Source organism: Lampris incognitus, chromosome 9, assembly GCF_029633865.1.
Source record: "Lampris incognitus isolate fLamInc1 chromosome 9, fLamInc1.hap2, whole genome shotgun sequence".
Taxonomy (NCBI): domain Eukaryota; kingdom Metazoa; phylum Chordata; class Actinopteri; order Lampriformes; family Lampridae; genus Lampris; species Lampris incognitus.
In genome coordinates, this window is record NC_079219.1 from 1,715,450 (window position 1) to 1,734,374 (window position 18,925).

Here is an 18,925-nt window from a genome sequence, read left to right on the forward strand (position 1 = left end):
GGGTCGTGGAAGGGTAACATGAAGTCCGGTGAAGACGAGGCTGAGGCTTGAGCTTGGAGCGGGGAATTCACTGGGAGTCGCGGAGGAAGGTCGCAGGGTTCAGTACGTCGAAGCACGGGGAGGCGTTCTGGAAGGCTTCTGATGGGGAGCGAGGAGTGGCCGGATTGCTGCTGGCGTGCTTGATTGCGGTTGGAGACACCTGGCGCTGGATTGTGATGATGAACACCTGATGCGGTGCAGCGCTCGTCTCGAGCGCTCGGATGTCTCCGGCATCTCAGAGCGCGCCGGGGAGGCGGTCCGAGACGGAGAGGGTGAGATCTCAGAAGGCGCTGGGGGAGGCGGTCCGGGACGGAGAGGGTGAGATCTCAGAAGGCGCCGGGGAGGCGGTCCGAGACGGAGAGGGTGAGATCTCAGAAGGCGCCGGGGAGGCGGTCCGAGACGGAGAGGGTGAGATCTCAGAAGGCGCCGGGGAGGCGGTCCGGGAAGGAGAGGGTGAGATCTCAGAAGGCGCCGGGGGGAGGCGGTCCGAGACGGAGAGGGTGAGATCTCAGAGCGCGCCGGGGGGATGGTCCGGGAAGGAGAGGGTGAGATCTCAGAAGGCGCCGGGGGAGGCGGTCCGAGACGGAGAGGGTGAGATCTCAGAGCGCGCCGGGGGGATGGTCCGGGAAGGAGAGGGTGAGATCTCAGAAGGCGCTGGGGGAGGCGGTCCGAAACGGAGAGGGTGAGATCTCAGAAGGCGCCGGGGAGGCGGTCCGGGACGGAGAGGGTGAGATCTCAGAAGGCGCCGGGGAGGCGGTCCGAGACGGAGAGGGTGAGATCTCAGAAGGCGCCGGGGGAGGCGGTCCGAGACGGAGAGGGTGAGATCTCAGAAGGCGCCGGGGGAGGCGGTCCGAGACGGAGAGGGTGAGATCTCAGAAGGCGCCGGGGAGGCGGTCCGGGAAGGAGAGAGTGAGATCTCAGAAGGCGCCGGGGAGGCGGTCCGAGACGGAGAGGGTGAGATCTCAGAAGGCGCTGGGGGAGGCGGTCCGAGACGGAGAGGGTGAGATCTCAGAAGGAGCCAGGGGAGGCGGTCCGGGAAGGAGAGAGTGAGATCTCAGAAGGCGCCGGGGGAGGCGGTCCGAGACGGAGAGGGTGAGATCTCAGAAGGCGCCGGGGAGGCGGTCCGGGAAGGAGAGAGTGAGATCTCAGAAGGAGCCGGGGCAGGCGGTCCGAGACGGAGAGGGTGAGATCTCAGAAGGCGCTGGGGGAGGCGGTCCGAGACGGAGAGGGTGAGATCTCAGAAGGAGCCAGGGGAGGCGGTCCGGGAAGGAGAGAGTGAGATCTCAGAAGGCGCCGGGGAGGCGGTCCGAGACGGAGAGGGTGAGATCTCAGAAGGCGCCGGGGAGGCGGTCCGGGACGGAGAGGGTGAGATCTCAGAAGGCGCCGGGGGAGGCGGTCCGAGACGGAGAGGGTGAGATCTCAGAAGGCGCCGGGGGAGGCGGTCCGGGACGGAGAGGGTGAGACCACGACATGAAAATTGTCAAAGATAAATCTAAATCTACATGTTATTACATACAATATTTAATAACCAACAGACCTTCGATCGGTTATAAAAGAATAAACATACATATACCCAGATATCACACAGGTTGCACCATTTCAAGCCACGGTAATACAAATCACTTGTTTTTACCCCGTGTCACGTGCAAAACATTTTTTTAAAAGAATAAAAAGGGGTGTAGATGTAGAGGGTGACGTGGGCTGCATCTGCGTATAGAATAATAAAAAGGGGTGTAGATGTAGGCAACAGTGGTAGAGTCCGTGTATAAAACGATTAAAAAAAGCGGTGTAGGTGTAGAGGACCGTGATGGTGGTGTCCATGTATATTAGGATAAAAAGGGGCGGAGATGCCCATTTTTGATATTCAATCATTCTATTCATAACTCAATTCATCTCTGTTTATAGTTTTAGCGCAGCATCGGAACGATGTGCAATGGCGGCGACATTTCACCAGTCCCTGCCTGCTTGAGCTTCGTCATGAACAGGGTCGAAACAACGGAGGCGTCCCTTCGCTAAGTACCAATGGAGAAACGACTCCAGCCTCCGCAGAACCCAAAGCCTCACCTGTCGTCTCGGACTGATGACGCCATCACGCAGTGCGTCAGGTACACCCCCCCCGTCTTCCTGCAGGTCCCGAGCACACACAAAATGGAGCCGTCGACGCTAGGCTGACAGGAGAAGAGGAGGAAGAAGAGAGAGAGAAAAAGACAAACAAACCAACCGACAGATTTGCGCTAAATATAATGTGCTCCACCCGACTTTTAACTGCGCTCGTTTGACGGCTGAAAAGCAGAGAGGCGTTGTGAAAAGCCGCGGGAAGTGGAGGAAGATGTTTTGGAGCGTTTTGACGGCCGTTTTCATCGCAGCAGGTAACTCACTCCGTGTTCCGGTGTTGCTCTTGAGGGTGGGGCCTTTTCCTTGTGTCCGGCTCCTAGTTCGCGGACATTTGTAAGAAATAAACGAATAAGCCAGCCGTTGTAGGCCTTGTGACTTGTAACCGTCTAGTTTGGTTTCTGCCTTTCACTTTTTAACACCAAGTTCGCTGCTGGGGCGTCGTGCGTGTGCAGACAAATGCTCACAAGACAAATGCTCACAATACTAATAGAAAAAGAGACAAATGCTCACAATACTAATAGAAAAAGAGACAAGTGCTCACAATACTAATAGAATAAGAGACAAATGCTCACAAATTGTTTTACAATCTTTATTTTTCAAAAAGTCAACTGAACATTCTGTTGCATGTCACATAAGACATATCACATAGGCCTGAGCATGTGTAGAGGGATCACATCTCCCTGACAAATGAAATGGTGATCTTACAGATAATCATGATAATGAGACTATCAATTACTGTTTGGTAATACATAATCTTAATTAACCTTTATTCATGGAAAAATATTCCATTGAACAGTCTGTTGCATGTCACAAGAAATATCACATAGGTCTACGCATGTAATAGGGATCACAGTGACCTAATTAAGAGATTTTAAAGCAGTGTCTATAGAGTCTTTTGCCAACCAATTTCTTATATAGAGACTGTCAATTGCCACGAGGTATGTTGAGCAATGTTCCATTATCAGTCTATTCCAGTCAGATGCAGTGTCCAACTGCAGTGAGGAAATCCTCCATGGTCCTGCGTTCCTCCAAAAAATCTGTGCAGAGATCACAGAGCCTCTTCTGCAGTTCCTTATAGGCTCTCCGTTGGCGTTTCTTAGGCAGCTGCCCTCTGTGGTGCTGTGCAATCTGTGTGCTCACAAGAGCGAAGTCCTTGCGCAGACCCTCAACCGCCGTCCAGAATGAAGGATGATGATGCCCGATGAGTTGGGAAAATTAGGTATTCCAACCCTCGCAGGCGTTGTTGGTCCTATCTCTTCCCTCCAGGGTGGCATGATGGACATTCCAGACGGCGATGGGGAACCGGGGTGGAATGTGCCTGACACGGAGTGGTGGTGGTGGAGCATCAGGCTGGTCTGCAACAGGCTGCACACGACGATACGTGCCGGTGACGTAGGTGGAGTCGAAGTATCCAACTAAACCTTCCAACCCAGTGGGAGTGTTTTCCTTGACGTACTCCATGCCTTCCTGTACTTTGTCCTCAGGCAGAAAAGCTAGGCCATCAAGCATGCCACAGAAGTGCCTGACGTCTTCATCATTACGGTAGAGCTCTGTGCACCCGAGGTCCTGGATCTTCCTCCACGTGCTCTGGCAGAGGTGGTAGAAGCATCCCTGTGTTGTCACTTGAGGGCCCAGCACCAAGGAAACTGACTGGATGGCTGCCAACTCGAAGTCTGTGATGACGGTCCTGGGGTCTGGGAAGATCTGTATTTCTTCCAACTTGGCGACGACTGCTTGGAGCAGTTCTTGGTAGATCTGTGCACTTTTGCCTGGCAGGAAGGCGTACACACAGGAAACTGCACAGTCTCCAAGAGGGGCGCGGATCACATAAAGCTGTTCAAAGACACTTGGACTCATAGCAAAGTTGCCATCCATGAACCAAGTGTAAGCCTGGCCTAGAAGACGGAGCTGTTCCTCTGCTGCATATACGATGACCTCTGACGTTCACTAGGTCCGGTGTTGTGAATGAGGAAGGGTCTTGGCGTTGCTCCTCCTGTGAGTGTCCACTCCTCGGTGATGTTGAGTTCTTGGAGTGATGCTGGGTCCTTATGAAGACATCCGCGTCGTTGACGTTGCAGGTCTCGCTTGCAAGTGTTGATGTTACCGATGTTCGCACGGACATCCTCTGTTGTGTGAAGCAGGGCTTGAGTCAGGATCTGATTTGGTCGGCTCCTTGACTGCTTTGCCTGTGCCTTCATTGTTGTCCGTAGTTTGGTGACTTCCACACGTGTCCTGTCTGCTGGATGGTTGTGAATGGCATGGGACCTGGGGTTTTCATAGGTGTCATCAGTCGTGAGGCCTCCCTTGCATCCAGTTGATCTCTGGTGACAGCACTGCCATCTTATCCAGTCTTTGTAGCTCCTTTTCTTCACATACATGTAGCCATCGAGACAGAGCTTGTCTCCACCTTTGTGTGTCTTGATTATCTCCATGCTGAGTGTGACTGACTACCTGTCAGTCCTGTCATCCTTATATATGGACACAAGTCCGAGCTCATCATATACCAGAACTGCTCAAAAGTACTCAACACACTGAGTATCCAGAACTGCTCTAACGACTCAGAAGGTGTTTTTATTCTGAGCAGCTCATCTATAAACGGACCAAAGCTTTGTGATTATGTCATGGCAATACTCAAAACAATAGGTGTGATATGTGATGAATAAAGTGTGAAATGGGGTGTGATAGGTAAGACAAACCAAAGGAGTATTCAAGCAGCATCTATAAAGGGGTCAAAGCCCCTTTGACTTGTCTCACCAGTGTGTGAAATAGAACTACAAAGGAAATCGATTTCATGTACATATTTTACTAGTGCATTGGGTTTTGAAAGTATTTGTACATATTTACATAGTTAAATCGATATGAAACATATTTCATATTTGTATATCTGTATACTATAATTTTTCGCTGTAAATATAGATTATAAAACAATTTGTGAGCATTTGTCTCTTTTTCTTTTAGTGTTGTGAGCATTTGTCTTGTGAGCATTTGTCTCTTTTTCTTTTAGTGTTGTGAGCATTTGTCTTGTGAGCATTGGTCTTGTGAGCATTTGTCATGGAATCGCGTCGTGCATGTTTGCCAGCTTGCGGCAGGTGGTTCCGACAGACCTGTACTCAGACTGCCACATGCAGGCCTGTCTGGGTCGGTCCGGGCTACGGCTCAGTAAGAACTCTGTTAGGGACCACCGCTCAGTAAGAACTCTGTTAGTGAGTACGGCTCAGTAAGAACTGCTAGGGAGTACGGCTCAGTAAGAACTCTGTTAGGGACCACCACTCAGTAAGAACTCTGTTAGGGAGTACGGCTCAGTAAGAACTCTGTTAGTGAGTACGGCTCAGTAAGAACTCTGTTAGTGAGTACGGCTCAGTAAGAACTCTGTTAGGGACCACCGCTCAGTAAGAACTCTGTTAGGGACCACCGCTCAGTAAGAACTCTGTTAGGGAGTACGGCTCAGTAAGAACTCTGTTAGGGACCACCGCTCAGTAAGAACTCTGTTAGGGACCACCACTCAGTAAGAACTCTGTTAGGGAGTACCGCTCAGTAAGAACTCTGTTAGTGACCACCGCTCTGTAAGAACTCTGTTAGGGAGTACAGCTCAGTAAGAACTCTGTTAGGGACCACCGCTCAGTAAGAACTCTGTTAGGGACCACCGCTCAGTAAGAACTCTGTTAGTGAGTACGGCTCAGTAAGAACTCTGTTAGTGAGTACGGCTCAGTAAGAACTCTGTTAGGGACCACCGCTCAGTAAGAACTCTGTTAGGGACCACCGCTCAGTAAGAACTCTGTTAGTGAGTACGGCTCAGTAAGAACTCTGTTAGTGAGTACGGCTCAGTAAGAACTCTGTTAGTGAGTACAGCTCAGTAAGAACTGCTAGGGAGTACGGCTCAGTAAGAACTCTGTTAGGGACCACCGCTCAGTAAGAACTCTGTTAGGGAGTACCGCTCAGTAAGAACTCTGTTAGTGAGTACGGCTCAGTAAGAACTCTGTTAGTGAGTACGGCTCAGTAAGAACTCTGTTAGTGAGTACGGCTCAGTAAGAACTCTGTTAGGGAGTACGGCTCAGTAAGAACTCTGTTAGGGAGTACGGCTCAGTAAGAACTCTGTTAGGGAGTACGGCTCAGTAAAAACTCTGTTAGGGAGTACGGCTCAGTAAGAACTCTGTTAGGGAGTACGGCTCAGTAAGAACTCTGTTAGGGAGTCCGGCTCAGTAAGAACTCTGTTAGTGAGTACGGCTCTGTAAGAACTGTTAGGGAGTACGGCTCAGTAAGAACTCTGTTAGGGACCACCGCTCAGTAAGAACTCTGTTAGGGAGTACGGCTCAGTAAGAACTCTGTTAGGGACCACTGCTCAGTAAGAACTCTGTTAGGGAGTACCGCTCAGTAAGAACTCTGTTAGGGACCACCGCTCTGTAAGAACTCTGCTAGGGACCACCGCTCAGTAAGAACTCTGTTAGGGAGTACGGCTCAGTAAGAACTCTATTAGGGAGTACGGCTCAGTAAGAACTCTGTTAGGGACCACCGCTCAGTAAGAACTCTGTTAGTGAGTACCGCTCAGTAAGAACTCTGTTAGGGACCACCGCTCAGTAAGAACTCTGTTAGGGAGTACAGCTCAGTAAGAACTCTGTTAGGGACCACCGCTCAGTAAGAACTCTGTTAGGGACCACCGCTCTGTAAGAACTCTGTTAGGGACCACCGCTCAGTAAGAACTCTGTTAGGGAGTACGGCTCAGTAAGAACTCTGTTAGGGACCACCGCTCAGTAAGAACTCTGTTAGGGACCACCGCTCAGTAAGAACTCTGTTAGGGAGTACAGCTCAGTAAGAACTCTGTTAGGGACCACCGCTCAGCAAGAACTCTGTTAGGGACCACCGCTCTGTAAGAACTCTGTTAGGGACCACCGCTCAGTAAGAACTCTGTTAGGGAGTACGGCTCAGTAAGAACTCTGTTAGGGACCACCGCTCAGTAAGAACTCTGTTAGGGAGTATGGCTCAGTAAGAACTCTGTTAGGGAGTACGGCTCAGCGCTACACATGTCCAGTCAGCTGGCGTAATTACCAGATATTTTCATGGCCACTTTTTGTTGTTGTATTATTTCTCTGGTTTGGTTTGGATATATGTGTTAGTTTGAATATGTGTGTTCTTGTAGTTCTTAGATGTGTATGTGTGTGTGTGTGTGTGTGTGTGTGTGTGTGTGTGTGTGTGTGTGTGTGTGTGTTGCACTGCTGTGGGCTGGGGGAAACGGCATTGAAATGGCAGTGTTCCTGATTCCACGGGGGGGCTTTCCCCCAAATTATTTATGGAAGCTGTAAAAATAAATACAAAATATACTAACGTTGGGAACTAAAACGTGCTTATAAATTGATTTAAGTACGTATTTAAAGTCTCATTTAATAATAATTATAATGATAATAATAATAATTCTTATATAGCGCATTTCTAACACTCAAAGTGACTTTACAATAAACAGGGTGAAACAAGACGACAGAAAACACAGACGTACAGGGGTGGATGGGAAGGGGGGCAGACATACAGGGGTGGATGGGAAGGGGGGGCAGACGTACAGGGGTGGATAGGAAGGGGGGCAGACGTACAGGGGTGGATAGGAAGGGGGGCAGACGTACAGGGGTGGATGGGAAGGGGGGGCAGACGTACAGGGGTGGATAGGAAGGGGGGCTATGGGAGGCAGAAGCGGCAGCCACACACGGCGCCAGCAGTACTCTCCCACTTAAACACACACAAAAGCGCAAGAAAAACACAAAACAGCACCACTGTAGACGTTGATTTTCTGTAGGGGTTTACTCCCGTAGCCTATTCCTCTCCCGAGGTGACCACTAGGTGGCACTATTTAAACTACAAGAAGGCTATACCTTCTAAACGTATAAGTGTAGCTAAAATCACAAGTTAGGTTTTAAGTATATTATTCGCAAGTTTGCCATTCGCTAATAGGGTCCAACAAAGGTAAGATAGAAATACACTTGCTTGGTGCACTGCAGTACACTTTATCTCCTATGGGGGCAGTACACTTTATCTCCTATGGGGGCTGTCTGCAAGAGTTGAACGATGGAGCTGACGTTTAACCTTTACAAAGAATCTGAAGTGACCCTGAACCCGTCTGTTGGCAGGCCCCGCTATATTCCTATGACGTTACTACAACCCCGTGTGTCTCCGTAGTGTCTCGGCAGAAGTCTTGTGAACATTTCAGTGCAACAGGTGATCAGGGAAATGAAAGAAATCAGTTATGCAATAATGATAATACACACATGTAGCATTTTGCATGCGTTGAATGCATTTCACAGTGCTTTACATCAGAAAGAAGTGGACAAATTAAAACAAAAAGCTATAAAAGTAAATGAAATAATGAACGTGAAATGAGCAGATTAGAGGACAGATAGCTTTTTTTAATTTTCTAACTTTTATAAAAAGGAACATAATGCAAATACCAATGAGATAAACAATAGATAAAACAAGGATGCATGTAGATACAAGACATGAAAGAAAACAATGAGAACAAAATGAAATGTTGTGCCGGAAAGTGAACCTGGAGGTTAAGATATGAGTGTGGGTGAGGTTGAAAATGTTTTAGGAGCTGGTGAAATGGGTATGGGAAGGGGATTTTATTTAAAAGATGTTAGCTTTTGTTTGAAGGTGCCCACTGAACTCGTCTCATGTAATCAACAAGTGGGCAGCCCATTTAACAGACCTTTCTTAATTTAAGCTCACAGGATCTACATTTCTGAGCTTTCACATGACTGAGTCTGACATAGGTAGATGGTGACTCATCGCAAGCCCTCTCGATAATACCGAGTGGGGTGATATGGAGCAGTTACCAACATGCCACACCCCGAGGGTTCCCTTGAACTACACAATGCCTGGAAATTGACCATGTCGCCATGTCTTTGCATAGTGTCGTAACCGGTTATTTTTTCGCCCGGTGCGGGATTCGATACGGGGTGTACTGCACCACAAGGCGACATCACTAACCGCTCGACTAAAGGGTCAGACCCGTTAGCTAGGGGCTAATGTGTCTTATTAGTAGTTTACAGTGATAATGAACAGCGTGCATGTATGGGCAGTTGAATTTACATTTTCGTACACAGCAGATGCTTTGATTCAAAGTGACTAACAAGAGAGTCAGCAATAGGCAGATAAATTCAAGTGTTACCCACTGGCATCACAAGAGTGTTGTCATAATCTGCGGAACCAAAGAGGTCGATTATCTAAAATGTCCTGATTTTAAATTGTCCGATAATAATCTTGGGGTTCGTAATAAGGTGAAATATCTTGGACACGATAAACAAATGACAGACGATGATGATGTTTATAGACAATGCTGCATGATGTATGCACAAGTAAACACACTGTCACGCAAGTTTGGTGTGTTTTCAGTTAGTGTGACGATGTGTCTGTTCAGAGCATATTGTACATCACTTTATACTGCCCCCTGTGGTCACACTACATATTGTACACCACTTTATACTGCACGCTTGTGGTCACACGACATATTGTACACCACTTTATACAGCCCCCTGTGGTCAAACTACAAAAAAAGCAAGCTTACAGAGGCTTCGAGTAGCTTATAATGATGCAGTGAGAATACTACTAAAAAGACCTAGACGGTGTAGTGCAAGTGAAATGTTTGTGGCTGCAGGAGTCAACACCTTTCAGGCTCTTCTAAGAAATCTCATGTATACATTTATTTGCTGGCTCAGTGACTCTGATAATGTAATCATCAAGAGTTTAACTAATATAAGATTCAGTACCACATGCTACCAGTCCCGGCAGTCGGACCACTGGTATAGCTGTGTTCTTGTAACACAATAACTGGTTCAATTTATGTTATTTTATTGTGTTTACTCTGTGTATTGTCTGGGGTTTAGGACAGTGGAATGGTCAGGATGCAAGGAGTGGAGGTGACAAAGGCATTTGATTTTAAATACTTGGGGTCAACTGTCCAAAGTAATGGGGAGTGCAGTAGAGAGGTGAAGAAGAGAGTGCAGGCAGGGTGGAGTGGGTGGAGTGGGTGGAGAAGAGTGTCAGGAGTGATGTGTGACAGAAGGGTACCAGCAAGAGTTAAAGGGAAGGTTTACAAGATGGTTGTGAGACCAGCTATGTTGTATGGTTTGGAGACAGTGGCACTGATGAAAAGACAGGAGGTGGAGCTGGAGGTGGCAGAGATGAAGATGATAAGATTTTCACCGGGAGTGATGAAGAAGGACAGGATTAGGAACGATTATATTAGAGGGACAGCTCAGGTTGGATGGTTTGGAGACAAAGCAAGAGAGACAAGATGGAGATGGTTTGGACATGTGTGGAGGAGAGATGCTGGGTATATTGGGAGAAGGATGCTGAATATGGAGCTGCCAGGGAAGAGGAGAAGAGGAAGGCCAAAGAGGAGGTTTATGGATGTGGTGAGGGAGGACATGCAGCTGGCTGGTGTGACAGAGGAAGAAGCAGAGGACAGGAAGACATGGAAACTGAAGATCCACTGTGGCGCCCCCTAACGGGAGCAGCCAAAAGTAGTAGTAGTAGATTGTCTGGGGTTTGTCTTTTACCTATTTGTCTTTGTCTGTTATGGACCCTGAGTCTGCAATAAAGTTTAGATTGAATTGAATAGAGCACCAAATAGTAATCATATCATAGTAATACTATATTACTAAGTCAAGTATATATTACTATACTATTATAACACCGAGGGCGGTCTGACAGGACATGGAAGCGGGGCAGGCTAAGCTAACTACTAGCCCATGCAGACCGGCAGTTCCCACAGTCATCCTGGCTGGCGTTCGTTCTCCTGGACAGTGATTTTTTTTAAAAATTTAGTTTAGATATATGTGTTATCTTGGATATATGTGTTCTTGCAGTTTTTTGAGTTGTGTTTTTGTCTTTCTGTTGCACAGCTGTGGGCTGGGAGAAACCATGTTTCTTTTCATGAATTAGTATTAGTGATAGGATATTTGCTACATAGTATGAATTAGTATTAGTGATAGGATGTTTGCTATGTAGTAGAATTAGTATTAGTGATGGGATATTTGCTACATAGTATGAATTGGTATTAGTGATGGGATATTTGCTACATAGTAGAATTAGAATTAGTGATGGGATATTTGCTACATAGTAGAATTAGTATTAGTGATGGGATATTTGCTACATAGTAGAATTAGTATTAGTGATGGGATATTTGCTACATAGAATGAATTAGTATTAGTGATAGGATATTTGCTACATACTATGAATTAGTATTAGTGATGGGATATTTGCTACATAGTATGAATTAGTATTAGTGATGGGATATTTGCTACATAGTAGAATTAGTATTAGTGATGGGATATTTGCTACATAGAATGAATTAGTATCAGTGATGGGATATTTGCTACATAGAATGAATTAGTATTAGTGATGGGATATTTGCTACATAGTAGAATTAGTATTAGTGATGGGATATTTGCTACATAGTAGAATTAGTATTAGTGATGGGATATTTGCTACATAGTATGAATTGGTATTAGTGATGGGATATTTGCTATGTAGTAGAATTAGTATTAGTGATGGGATGTTTGCTACATAGAATTAATTAGTATTAGTGATGGAATATTTGCTACATAGAATGAATTAATATTAGTGATGGGATATTTGCTATATAGAATGAATTAGTATTAGTGATGGGATATTTGCTATGTAGTAGAATTAGTATTAGTGATGGGATATTTGCTACATAGAATGAATTAGTATTAGTGATGGGATATTTGCTATGTAGTAATGTTATCATAGTAGTATGAAGCAGTGATGGTACATCTGCTATGACAATCATATCATAGTAGTCCTATAAATACTACTGGTAGTAGTTGTACATTTGCTACATAATCATATCATTGTAGTGCTATAGGAAATAATCATAGTGGTAGGTAATATGTATGCTTAAATACTAAGCATATTATAGTGGTACTACGTGAAGTAATAATTATAATAATAATATTAATATAGCACTTTTCTAAAACAATACCACATAGTGTAGTAGTAGTAGTACATTTGCCTCATGGTAATCATCTTAGTACTATATTTATTAAGTGCACACTTTTTAAATGGTAATCATAGCCAGGAAAACATGTCAGGTCAAAGACATTGGTACAATGTGCCTTTGGTCATCAAGAGACAGTGAATAATATACAAAATACAAGGTAGATTTAAATTGACACATGTCATTATAACAGGCATAGTTAATTCACAGTTAACTGCTGAATTGTACTTCAGTAATAAAATCTAGAGCTAATCGGGATTCATCCTGCAAGCTTTCAGTGCTGTGATCTGTAGCTGTGTCTGACATCCTCCCTCTTGGAGTTGGGGTGGTGGTGCTGTAGATGGCTGGAGCATTAATAAAAGTATCATAGCCTAGAAGTAAATGTTGATACTTGCTTTAAATCCACAGGGTCTACAAGGGCTATCCCAGTCCAGTGCCCTACGAAGAGGTACGTTGTTATCCTCTTCCAGCCTGTCACCCTCACCTGTACCTATCCGGCATCCTCCAGCCAGCCTCCTGTAGTAACCTGGCGGTACAAGTCGTACTGTCGAGACCCCATCCAGGCCGCCCTCAACCCCAGCAGCGCAGAGAACATCCTGTCCCAGAACAATCCCAACTATGACCCCAATATCGAGTGCGCTGACAGCCTGAGGACCGTGCGCATAGTGGCTTCCAAGCAGGCCAGTGCTGTCACCTTGGGAGCGGAGTACCAAGGCCGCAAGATCAGCATCATAAACCGTGAGTTCACTCCCCTTTTCTTAAAAACCCTGAGGTGTGCTGAAGGAGCATCATGTGACATATTGGATTGGATTGCACTTTATTAATCCCCGAGGGGATATTTAGGTATGTGGAGGAGTTGTATATACAACTCTTCCACATACAACTCCTCTATATACCTTGTATATACAACTCCGATATATACTGCATATAATGTATGTACAATACATACATTATGTAGAGAATACACAGTGTATGCAAGAAATGTGGACATACATATACAAATCGACATAGCTATACAAAATACGTACTGAGATGTGTAGATACATATAAACATACCTATGAAGCCATGAATATTTGCTAGAAAAGTAAAATCAGAGCAATTTACAAAATAAACTGTTCAAAATGTCTGACTTTTGTGCAAAGAGAAGTTTTAGATGATTTTCTTGTGAAATGTTAATAAAAAAAAAAAGCTAGTGAGATAATTTAGCCCAAGTATATCAAACCTGTCAACACGTAAAGCTGCATATAATCCGGAATATAATCCAGATTATAGTCACTTTTTTAACTTTGTGACACCTGTCATGATATTGGTAACTGTGCTTGTGTTTCCCAGACACACAAAAATAAAGAAGATGGCTCAATTTGAGTTTTACTTATTGGTGTTGTACCATTTTTGGATGAAGGTCTTCCACCAGCTTGCTCTGTCACATCTGCCTGTTAGTGTGGAACCACTTTGCTTCTTCTTTGAACCCACTGCTACCTGCCACCTTCTTCCTCATGGTTTGCCACTGTGAACATGTAGCGTGCCATATGCACTGCACTGCGTCAGTTTAAAAGTTGGGTCCTGCCGCTCTGGTGGCCGAGCGGAATAAACCGCCGTTCTTGCAACCCGCTCGCCGTGTGGCTGGGAGGTTCGTATCCCAGACTCACCGTAACCCGTCATGGCCAGAGCGTCCACGGGGTAAGGCATCCATTAGGCCACCCTTACCCGAGGGATAGTGGGTGTAGATCGGTGTAGTGTTCGGGGACTCGTCGTTCTCCAGCGACCCCTCTGGCCCACCCGGGCGCCTGCAGCCACGCAACCGAACGCATTTTCCCTGTGTCTTCTTCACAGCCTGAAGGTGATGCAATCCATGCGAGGAGGCTTCAGTGTGTAAACTAGCGAGAGCAGCCGACACGAGTTTGAAGCAAGCTGGTGTTACGCCTATCTCCTTCCTGTGGAAACGTGAGCCAGGGGAGTTATTCCACAAGGGTTCCGGCCATATGCCATTGGGTTAATCGGGTGGGATAAGGGGAAAAACTAGAAATAAATTTATAATTAAAAGTTGAGTCCTACCTGACAGTCACCGTCAAGATAAGATGAGCAACTACAGATTGTGTGCTTGTTTGGGATATTCATAGATGAGCTGTTGTCTGAAATGTGCCTGTGATGGAAGGTTAGTAAGAAGAGCATTTATTTGCATGTAAATCTTCAGAATGGTATCTTTAACTCAACTCTTATCTTCACACTTGGTTTCATGTAAGTATTGGCATTATGTCGGTCAACCATCCAGGAAGCTCAGATGTTCATATTCCAAGTCACAAATACCAGACAGCATTAGAGATGGTGTCCACTGCCAGTGGAGTCATATAGAAGCAACCGACCACTGACCTGACAGTGAGCAGTGGGCAGACCTCAGCTTTTTTAACGATTGTGAGTTATGTTTGAATTTCTCTTCATATTCAGTGACGCGAGAGAAAAGCACCTGCAAACATTTAACTTAAAACTCCAAACTCCATTTACAGTTGGGTTTTGTTTGTTTGTTTCTTAGCCATTTGTCAATAAAAGTGACCTTCACCCTCCCCCCTTTTTTTTCCTCCCCAATTGTACTTGGCCAATTACTCCACTCTTCTGAGCCACCCCGGTCTCTGCTCCACCCCCTCTGCTGATCCAGGGAGGGCTGCAGACTACCACATGCCGCCTCCCATACATGTGGAGTCGCCAGCCACTTTTCACCTGACCCTGAGGAGTTTCACCAGGGGGGTGTTGCGCGTGGGAGGATCACACTGTTCCCCCCAGTTGCCCCTCCCCTCCAAACAGGCACCCCAACTGACCAGAGGAGGCGCTGGTGCAGCAACAAGGACACGTACCCACATCTGGCTTCCCACTCACAGACATGGCCAATTGTGTCTGTAGGACCCCCGACTGAGCCAGAGGTAACACGGACTTGATCCGGTGATCCCCATGTTGGTAGGCCACGGAATAGACCGCCATGCTACCCGGAAACCCCAAGGATCATGATTGAAAGAAAGAAGGGTGAAGGGTTGTGACAAAGCCGCCTGAACATTTACCACAACCATCAACAATTGCCTGGGTGCTGCATGGCGGCTGCCCACTGCTCCTAGCTGCACAGCTAGGATGGCTTACACGCAGAGCAGAATTTCCCTCCGGGGATCAACAGTATATCAAAATCAAACTACAGAAAGAGGTTTGAAATGGCTCAAAAGCTGCTTTCGGTTCTATTGATGTGACCCATTGATGAGAATGCAAACATCACGTTGTTTTGTCCCACAGAGGCAGACCTGAATATTGCTCAGACAGCATGGGGAGACAGCGGTGTGTACGTGTGCTCTGTGGTGTCTGCTCAGGACCTGACAGGAAACAGTGAGGACTATACAGAGTTAATAGTACTGGGTGAGTATCCCCTCATACACTCACATTTCCTCTCTGGCACACACACACACACACACACACACACACACACACACACACACACACACACACTCACACTCACACTCACACTCACTCACAAATGACAGCCAGCTGCACTGTCAAAAAAAAATTATATATATAAAAATCCAAAAAGAAAAGGTTTTCCTGTGAGTTTTCCCTTTTCTTTTTGCCCTGAATACTTTTCCTTCTGTCTTTCCATCCACCCGCACACCAAGTTTGTACTACAAACCCCAATTCCAGTGAAGTTGGGACGTTGTGTAAAACGTGAATAAAAACAGAATACAATGATTTGCAAATCCTTTACCACCTATATTCAGTTGAATCCTCTACAAAGACAAGATATTTAATGTTCAAACTGATAAACTTTATTGTTTTTTTGCAAATATTCACTCATTTTGAATTTGATGCCTGCAACACGTTCCAAAGAAGCTGGGACAGGGGCATGTTCACCACTGTGTTACACCACCTTTCCTTTTAACAACACTCAATAAGCGTTTGGGAACTGAGGATACTACTTGTTGAAGCTTTGTAGGTGGAATTCTTTCCCATTCTTGCTTGATGTACGACTTCAGTTGCTCAACAGTCCGGGGTCTCCGTTGTCGTATTTTGCGCTTCATAATGCGCCACACATGTTCAATGGGAGACAGGTCTGGACTGCAGGCAGGCCGGTCCAGTACCCCCACTCTTTTACTACGAAGCCCCGCTGGTGTAACACCTGCAGAATGTGGCTTGGCATTGTCTTGCTGAAATAAGCAGGGACGTCCCTGAAAAAGACGTCGCTTGGATGGCAGCACATGTTGCTCCAAAACCTGTATGGACCTTTCAGCATTAACGGTGCCTTCACAGATGTGCAAGTTACCCATGATGCCATGGGCACTAACACCCCCCATACCATCACAGATGCTGGCTTTTGGACTCTGGGCTGATAACAATCTGGATGGTCCTTTTCCTCTTTAGCCCAGAGGACACCACGTCCATGATTTCCAAAAACAATGTGAAATGTGGACTCGTCAGACCACAGCACACTTGTCCACTTTGCGTCAGTCCATCTCAGATGAGCTCGGGCCAGAGAAGCCGGCGGGCGGTGTTTCTGGGTGGTGTTGATATCTGGCTGTGGCTTTGCATGGTAGAGTTTTAACTTGCACTTGTAGATGTAGCGACCAACTGTGTTAACTGACGATGGTTTTCCCAAGTGTTCCTGAGCCTACCTGGTAATATCCTTTACACAATGATGTCGGTTTTTAATGCAGTGCCGCCTGAGGGGTCGAAGGTCACGGGCTTTCAGTGTTGGTTTTCGGCCTTGCCGCTTACGTGCAGAGATTTCTCTGGATTCTCTGAATCTTGTGATGATATTATGGACTGGAGATGATGAAATCCCTAAATTCCTTACAGTTGTACGTTGAGAAACGTTGTTCTTAAACTGTTGGACTATTTGCTCACGCAGTTGTTCACAAAGTGGTGAACCTCGCCCCATCCTTGCTTGTGAACGACTGAGCCTTTCGGGGATACTCCTTTTATACCCAATCATGAAACTCCCTCCCCTGTTTCCAGTTAACCTGTGGAATGTTCCAGACAGGTGTTTTTTGAGCATTCCTCAACTTTCCCAGTCTGTTGTTGCCCCTGTCCCAGCTTCTTTGGAACGTGTTGCAGGCATCAAATTCAAAATGAGTGAATATTTGCAAAAAAACAATAAAGTTTATCAGTTTGAACATTAAATATCTTGTCTTTGTAGTGTATTCAGTTGAATATAGGTGGAAAAGGATTTGCAAATCATTGTATTCTGTTTTTATTCACCTTTTACACAATGTCCCAACTTCACTGGAACTGGGGTTTGTACATCACATTTAACACAAGGTTCACTTGTTAACCAACGTGACTGCCTTGGATGGTTTCAGTTTCTTTAGGTTGCTGATTAGCCCTTACTTCAGGTAATTGATATAATAGGACTTCCCCTTTTGTAAAGTGGGAGAGTACTGCTGGTGTCGTGTGTGGCTGCCACTTCTGCCCCTCGTAGCCCCCCCCCCCCGTCCCATCCACTCTGTATGTGTGTGTTGTGTTTATCTGCTGTCTTGTTTCCCCCCGTTCATTGTAAGGCCACATGGAGTGTTAGAAAAGCGCTATATAAGATTGATTTATTTTCTCCAAATCTTAAATGTTTTCCCCAAAAATGTTGAGATAAATTAAACCCAGCGCTGGCAGACCGCCATGTGATCGTTTAAGTCTGTGACATTCTATAGGCGGAGGTGGTTCTTACAGTAAGTAGTCGGGAGAGTCAGTGGGAGACTGTAGGCAGAAGAGCGGGAGAGACACCAGGGGTCACTTTAAAGTAATTGTGGCTTTATCTTTCTTTCACAGAGAGAAAGTCAAACACAACTGACCTCCTGCCTGGCATTGACTTCCTGGTAATGGAAGGTACCACTGTGACAGTCCCTCCATAGCTGTAGCACTGCTGAAGTCGGATGGGGTAGCACGTGCAAATGCCCCGTAGTTGAAACTGTTTGTGGTAGCATTTCTTTAGTCTACCGGTATCCATATTTGGTACAAAAATTAATTTGTCTTTAAATGAATGAAAATGAATTGGGTCTTGAACAATCTAAAATCTGTCGTTCATGCTTCAAGGGTTTGATGCTTGTTGGATTCCTGGAACCAACAAAAAAACTGATGACTTGTGGGAAATGACTGAGTTGCATTTTTTACTGAAACCACAAACTTCCTGTGCAGACGTCTCCATATGCAACAGTCGTCTGACTTGGGTTATATTGTGACCAGTATAAGTTATATTGGGACCAGTATAAGTTATATTGTGACCAGTTAGTCTCACACCGCCTCTCTCTGTTAGTTACTACACGTCTTTCTCCACACAGTCCATTTTCCTGTTTTCAACTTTCACTGATAACAGCTTTGCTCTCAGCTGTGACTTTCAATCCTATAAGCTCACACACACACACACACACACACACACACACACACACACACACACACACACACACACACACACACACACACACACACACACAGTTTGTTGCCATCTACCTTGTTGTGACAAAAGGGCATCTGGTGCACACCTCCGTATGTTCCTGGAGCTTGAGAGCAGGAAGCATCTGTCTGAAGATGAATGTAAGTTGTTCTGCTGCTGTGCTCTGTGGTTTGTGTTGTGTGAACTGAGCCTGGGAAAGATGAACCTGCTCATCAGGTTTGTCTGCCTAGGAAAGCACCCATGTGTTGAAAGTAGCTGTTCTGAACATGTTTTTAAGAGACCAGGGGAAGGATTACTTACACCTGGCCAGATCAGCACCACAGATGTTATTTCACATCATGCAGTTATGTCACATGTG

The 18,925-nt window shown here is 45.9% G+C and overlaps 1 protein-coding gene across 2 annotated transcripts in view; it reads left to right on the forward strand.

The window, feature by feature from the left end:
- Positions 1–2,165: 2,165 nt before the first annotated feature.
- Positions 2,166–18,925, forward strand: part of lsr (lipolysis stimulated lipoprotein receptor) — a 33,414-nt gene continuing 16,654 nt past the window's right edge. Inside the window, exons 1-4 of one of the 2 annotated variants that reach the window (XM_056286401.1) lie at positions 2,166–2,408; positions 12,566–12,895; positions 15,432–15,551; positions 17,946–18,002. In XM_056286401.1, the coding sequence (XP_056142376.1) occupies positions 2,369–2,408; positions 12,566–12,895; positions 15,432–15,551; positions 17,946–18,002 (547 nt within the window). In that variant the 5' untranslated portion in view covers positions 2,166–2,368. The remainder of the gene's footprint in view (positions 2,409–12,565; positions 12,896–15,431; positions 15,552–17,945; positions 18,003–18,925) is intronic. The other variant, XM_056286402.1, reaches the window with a different exon arrangement.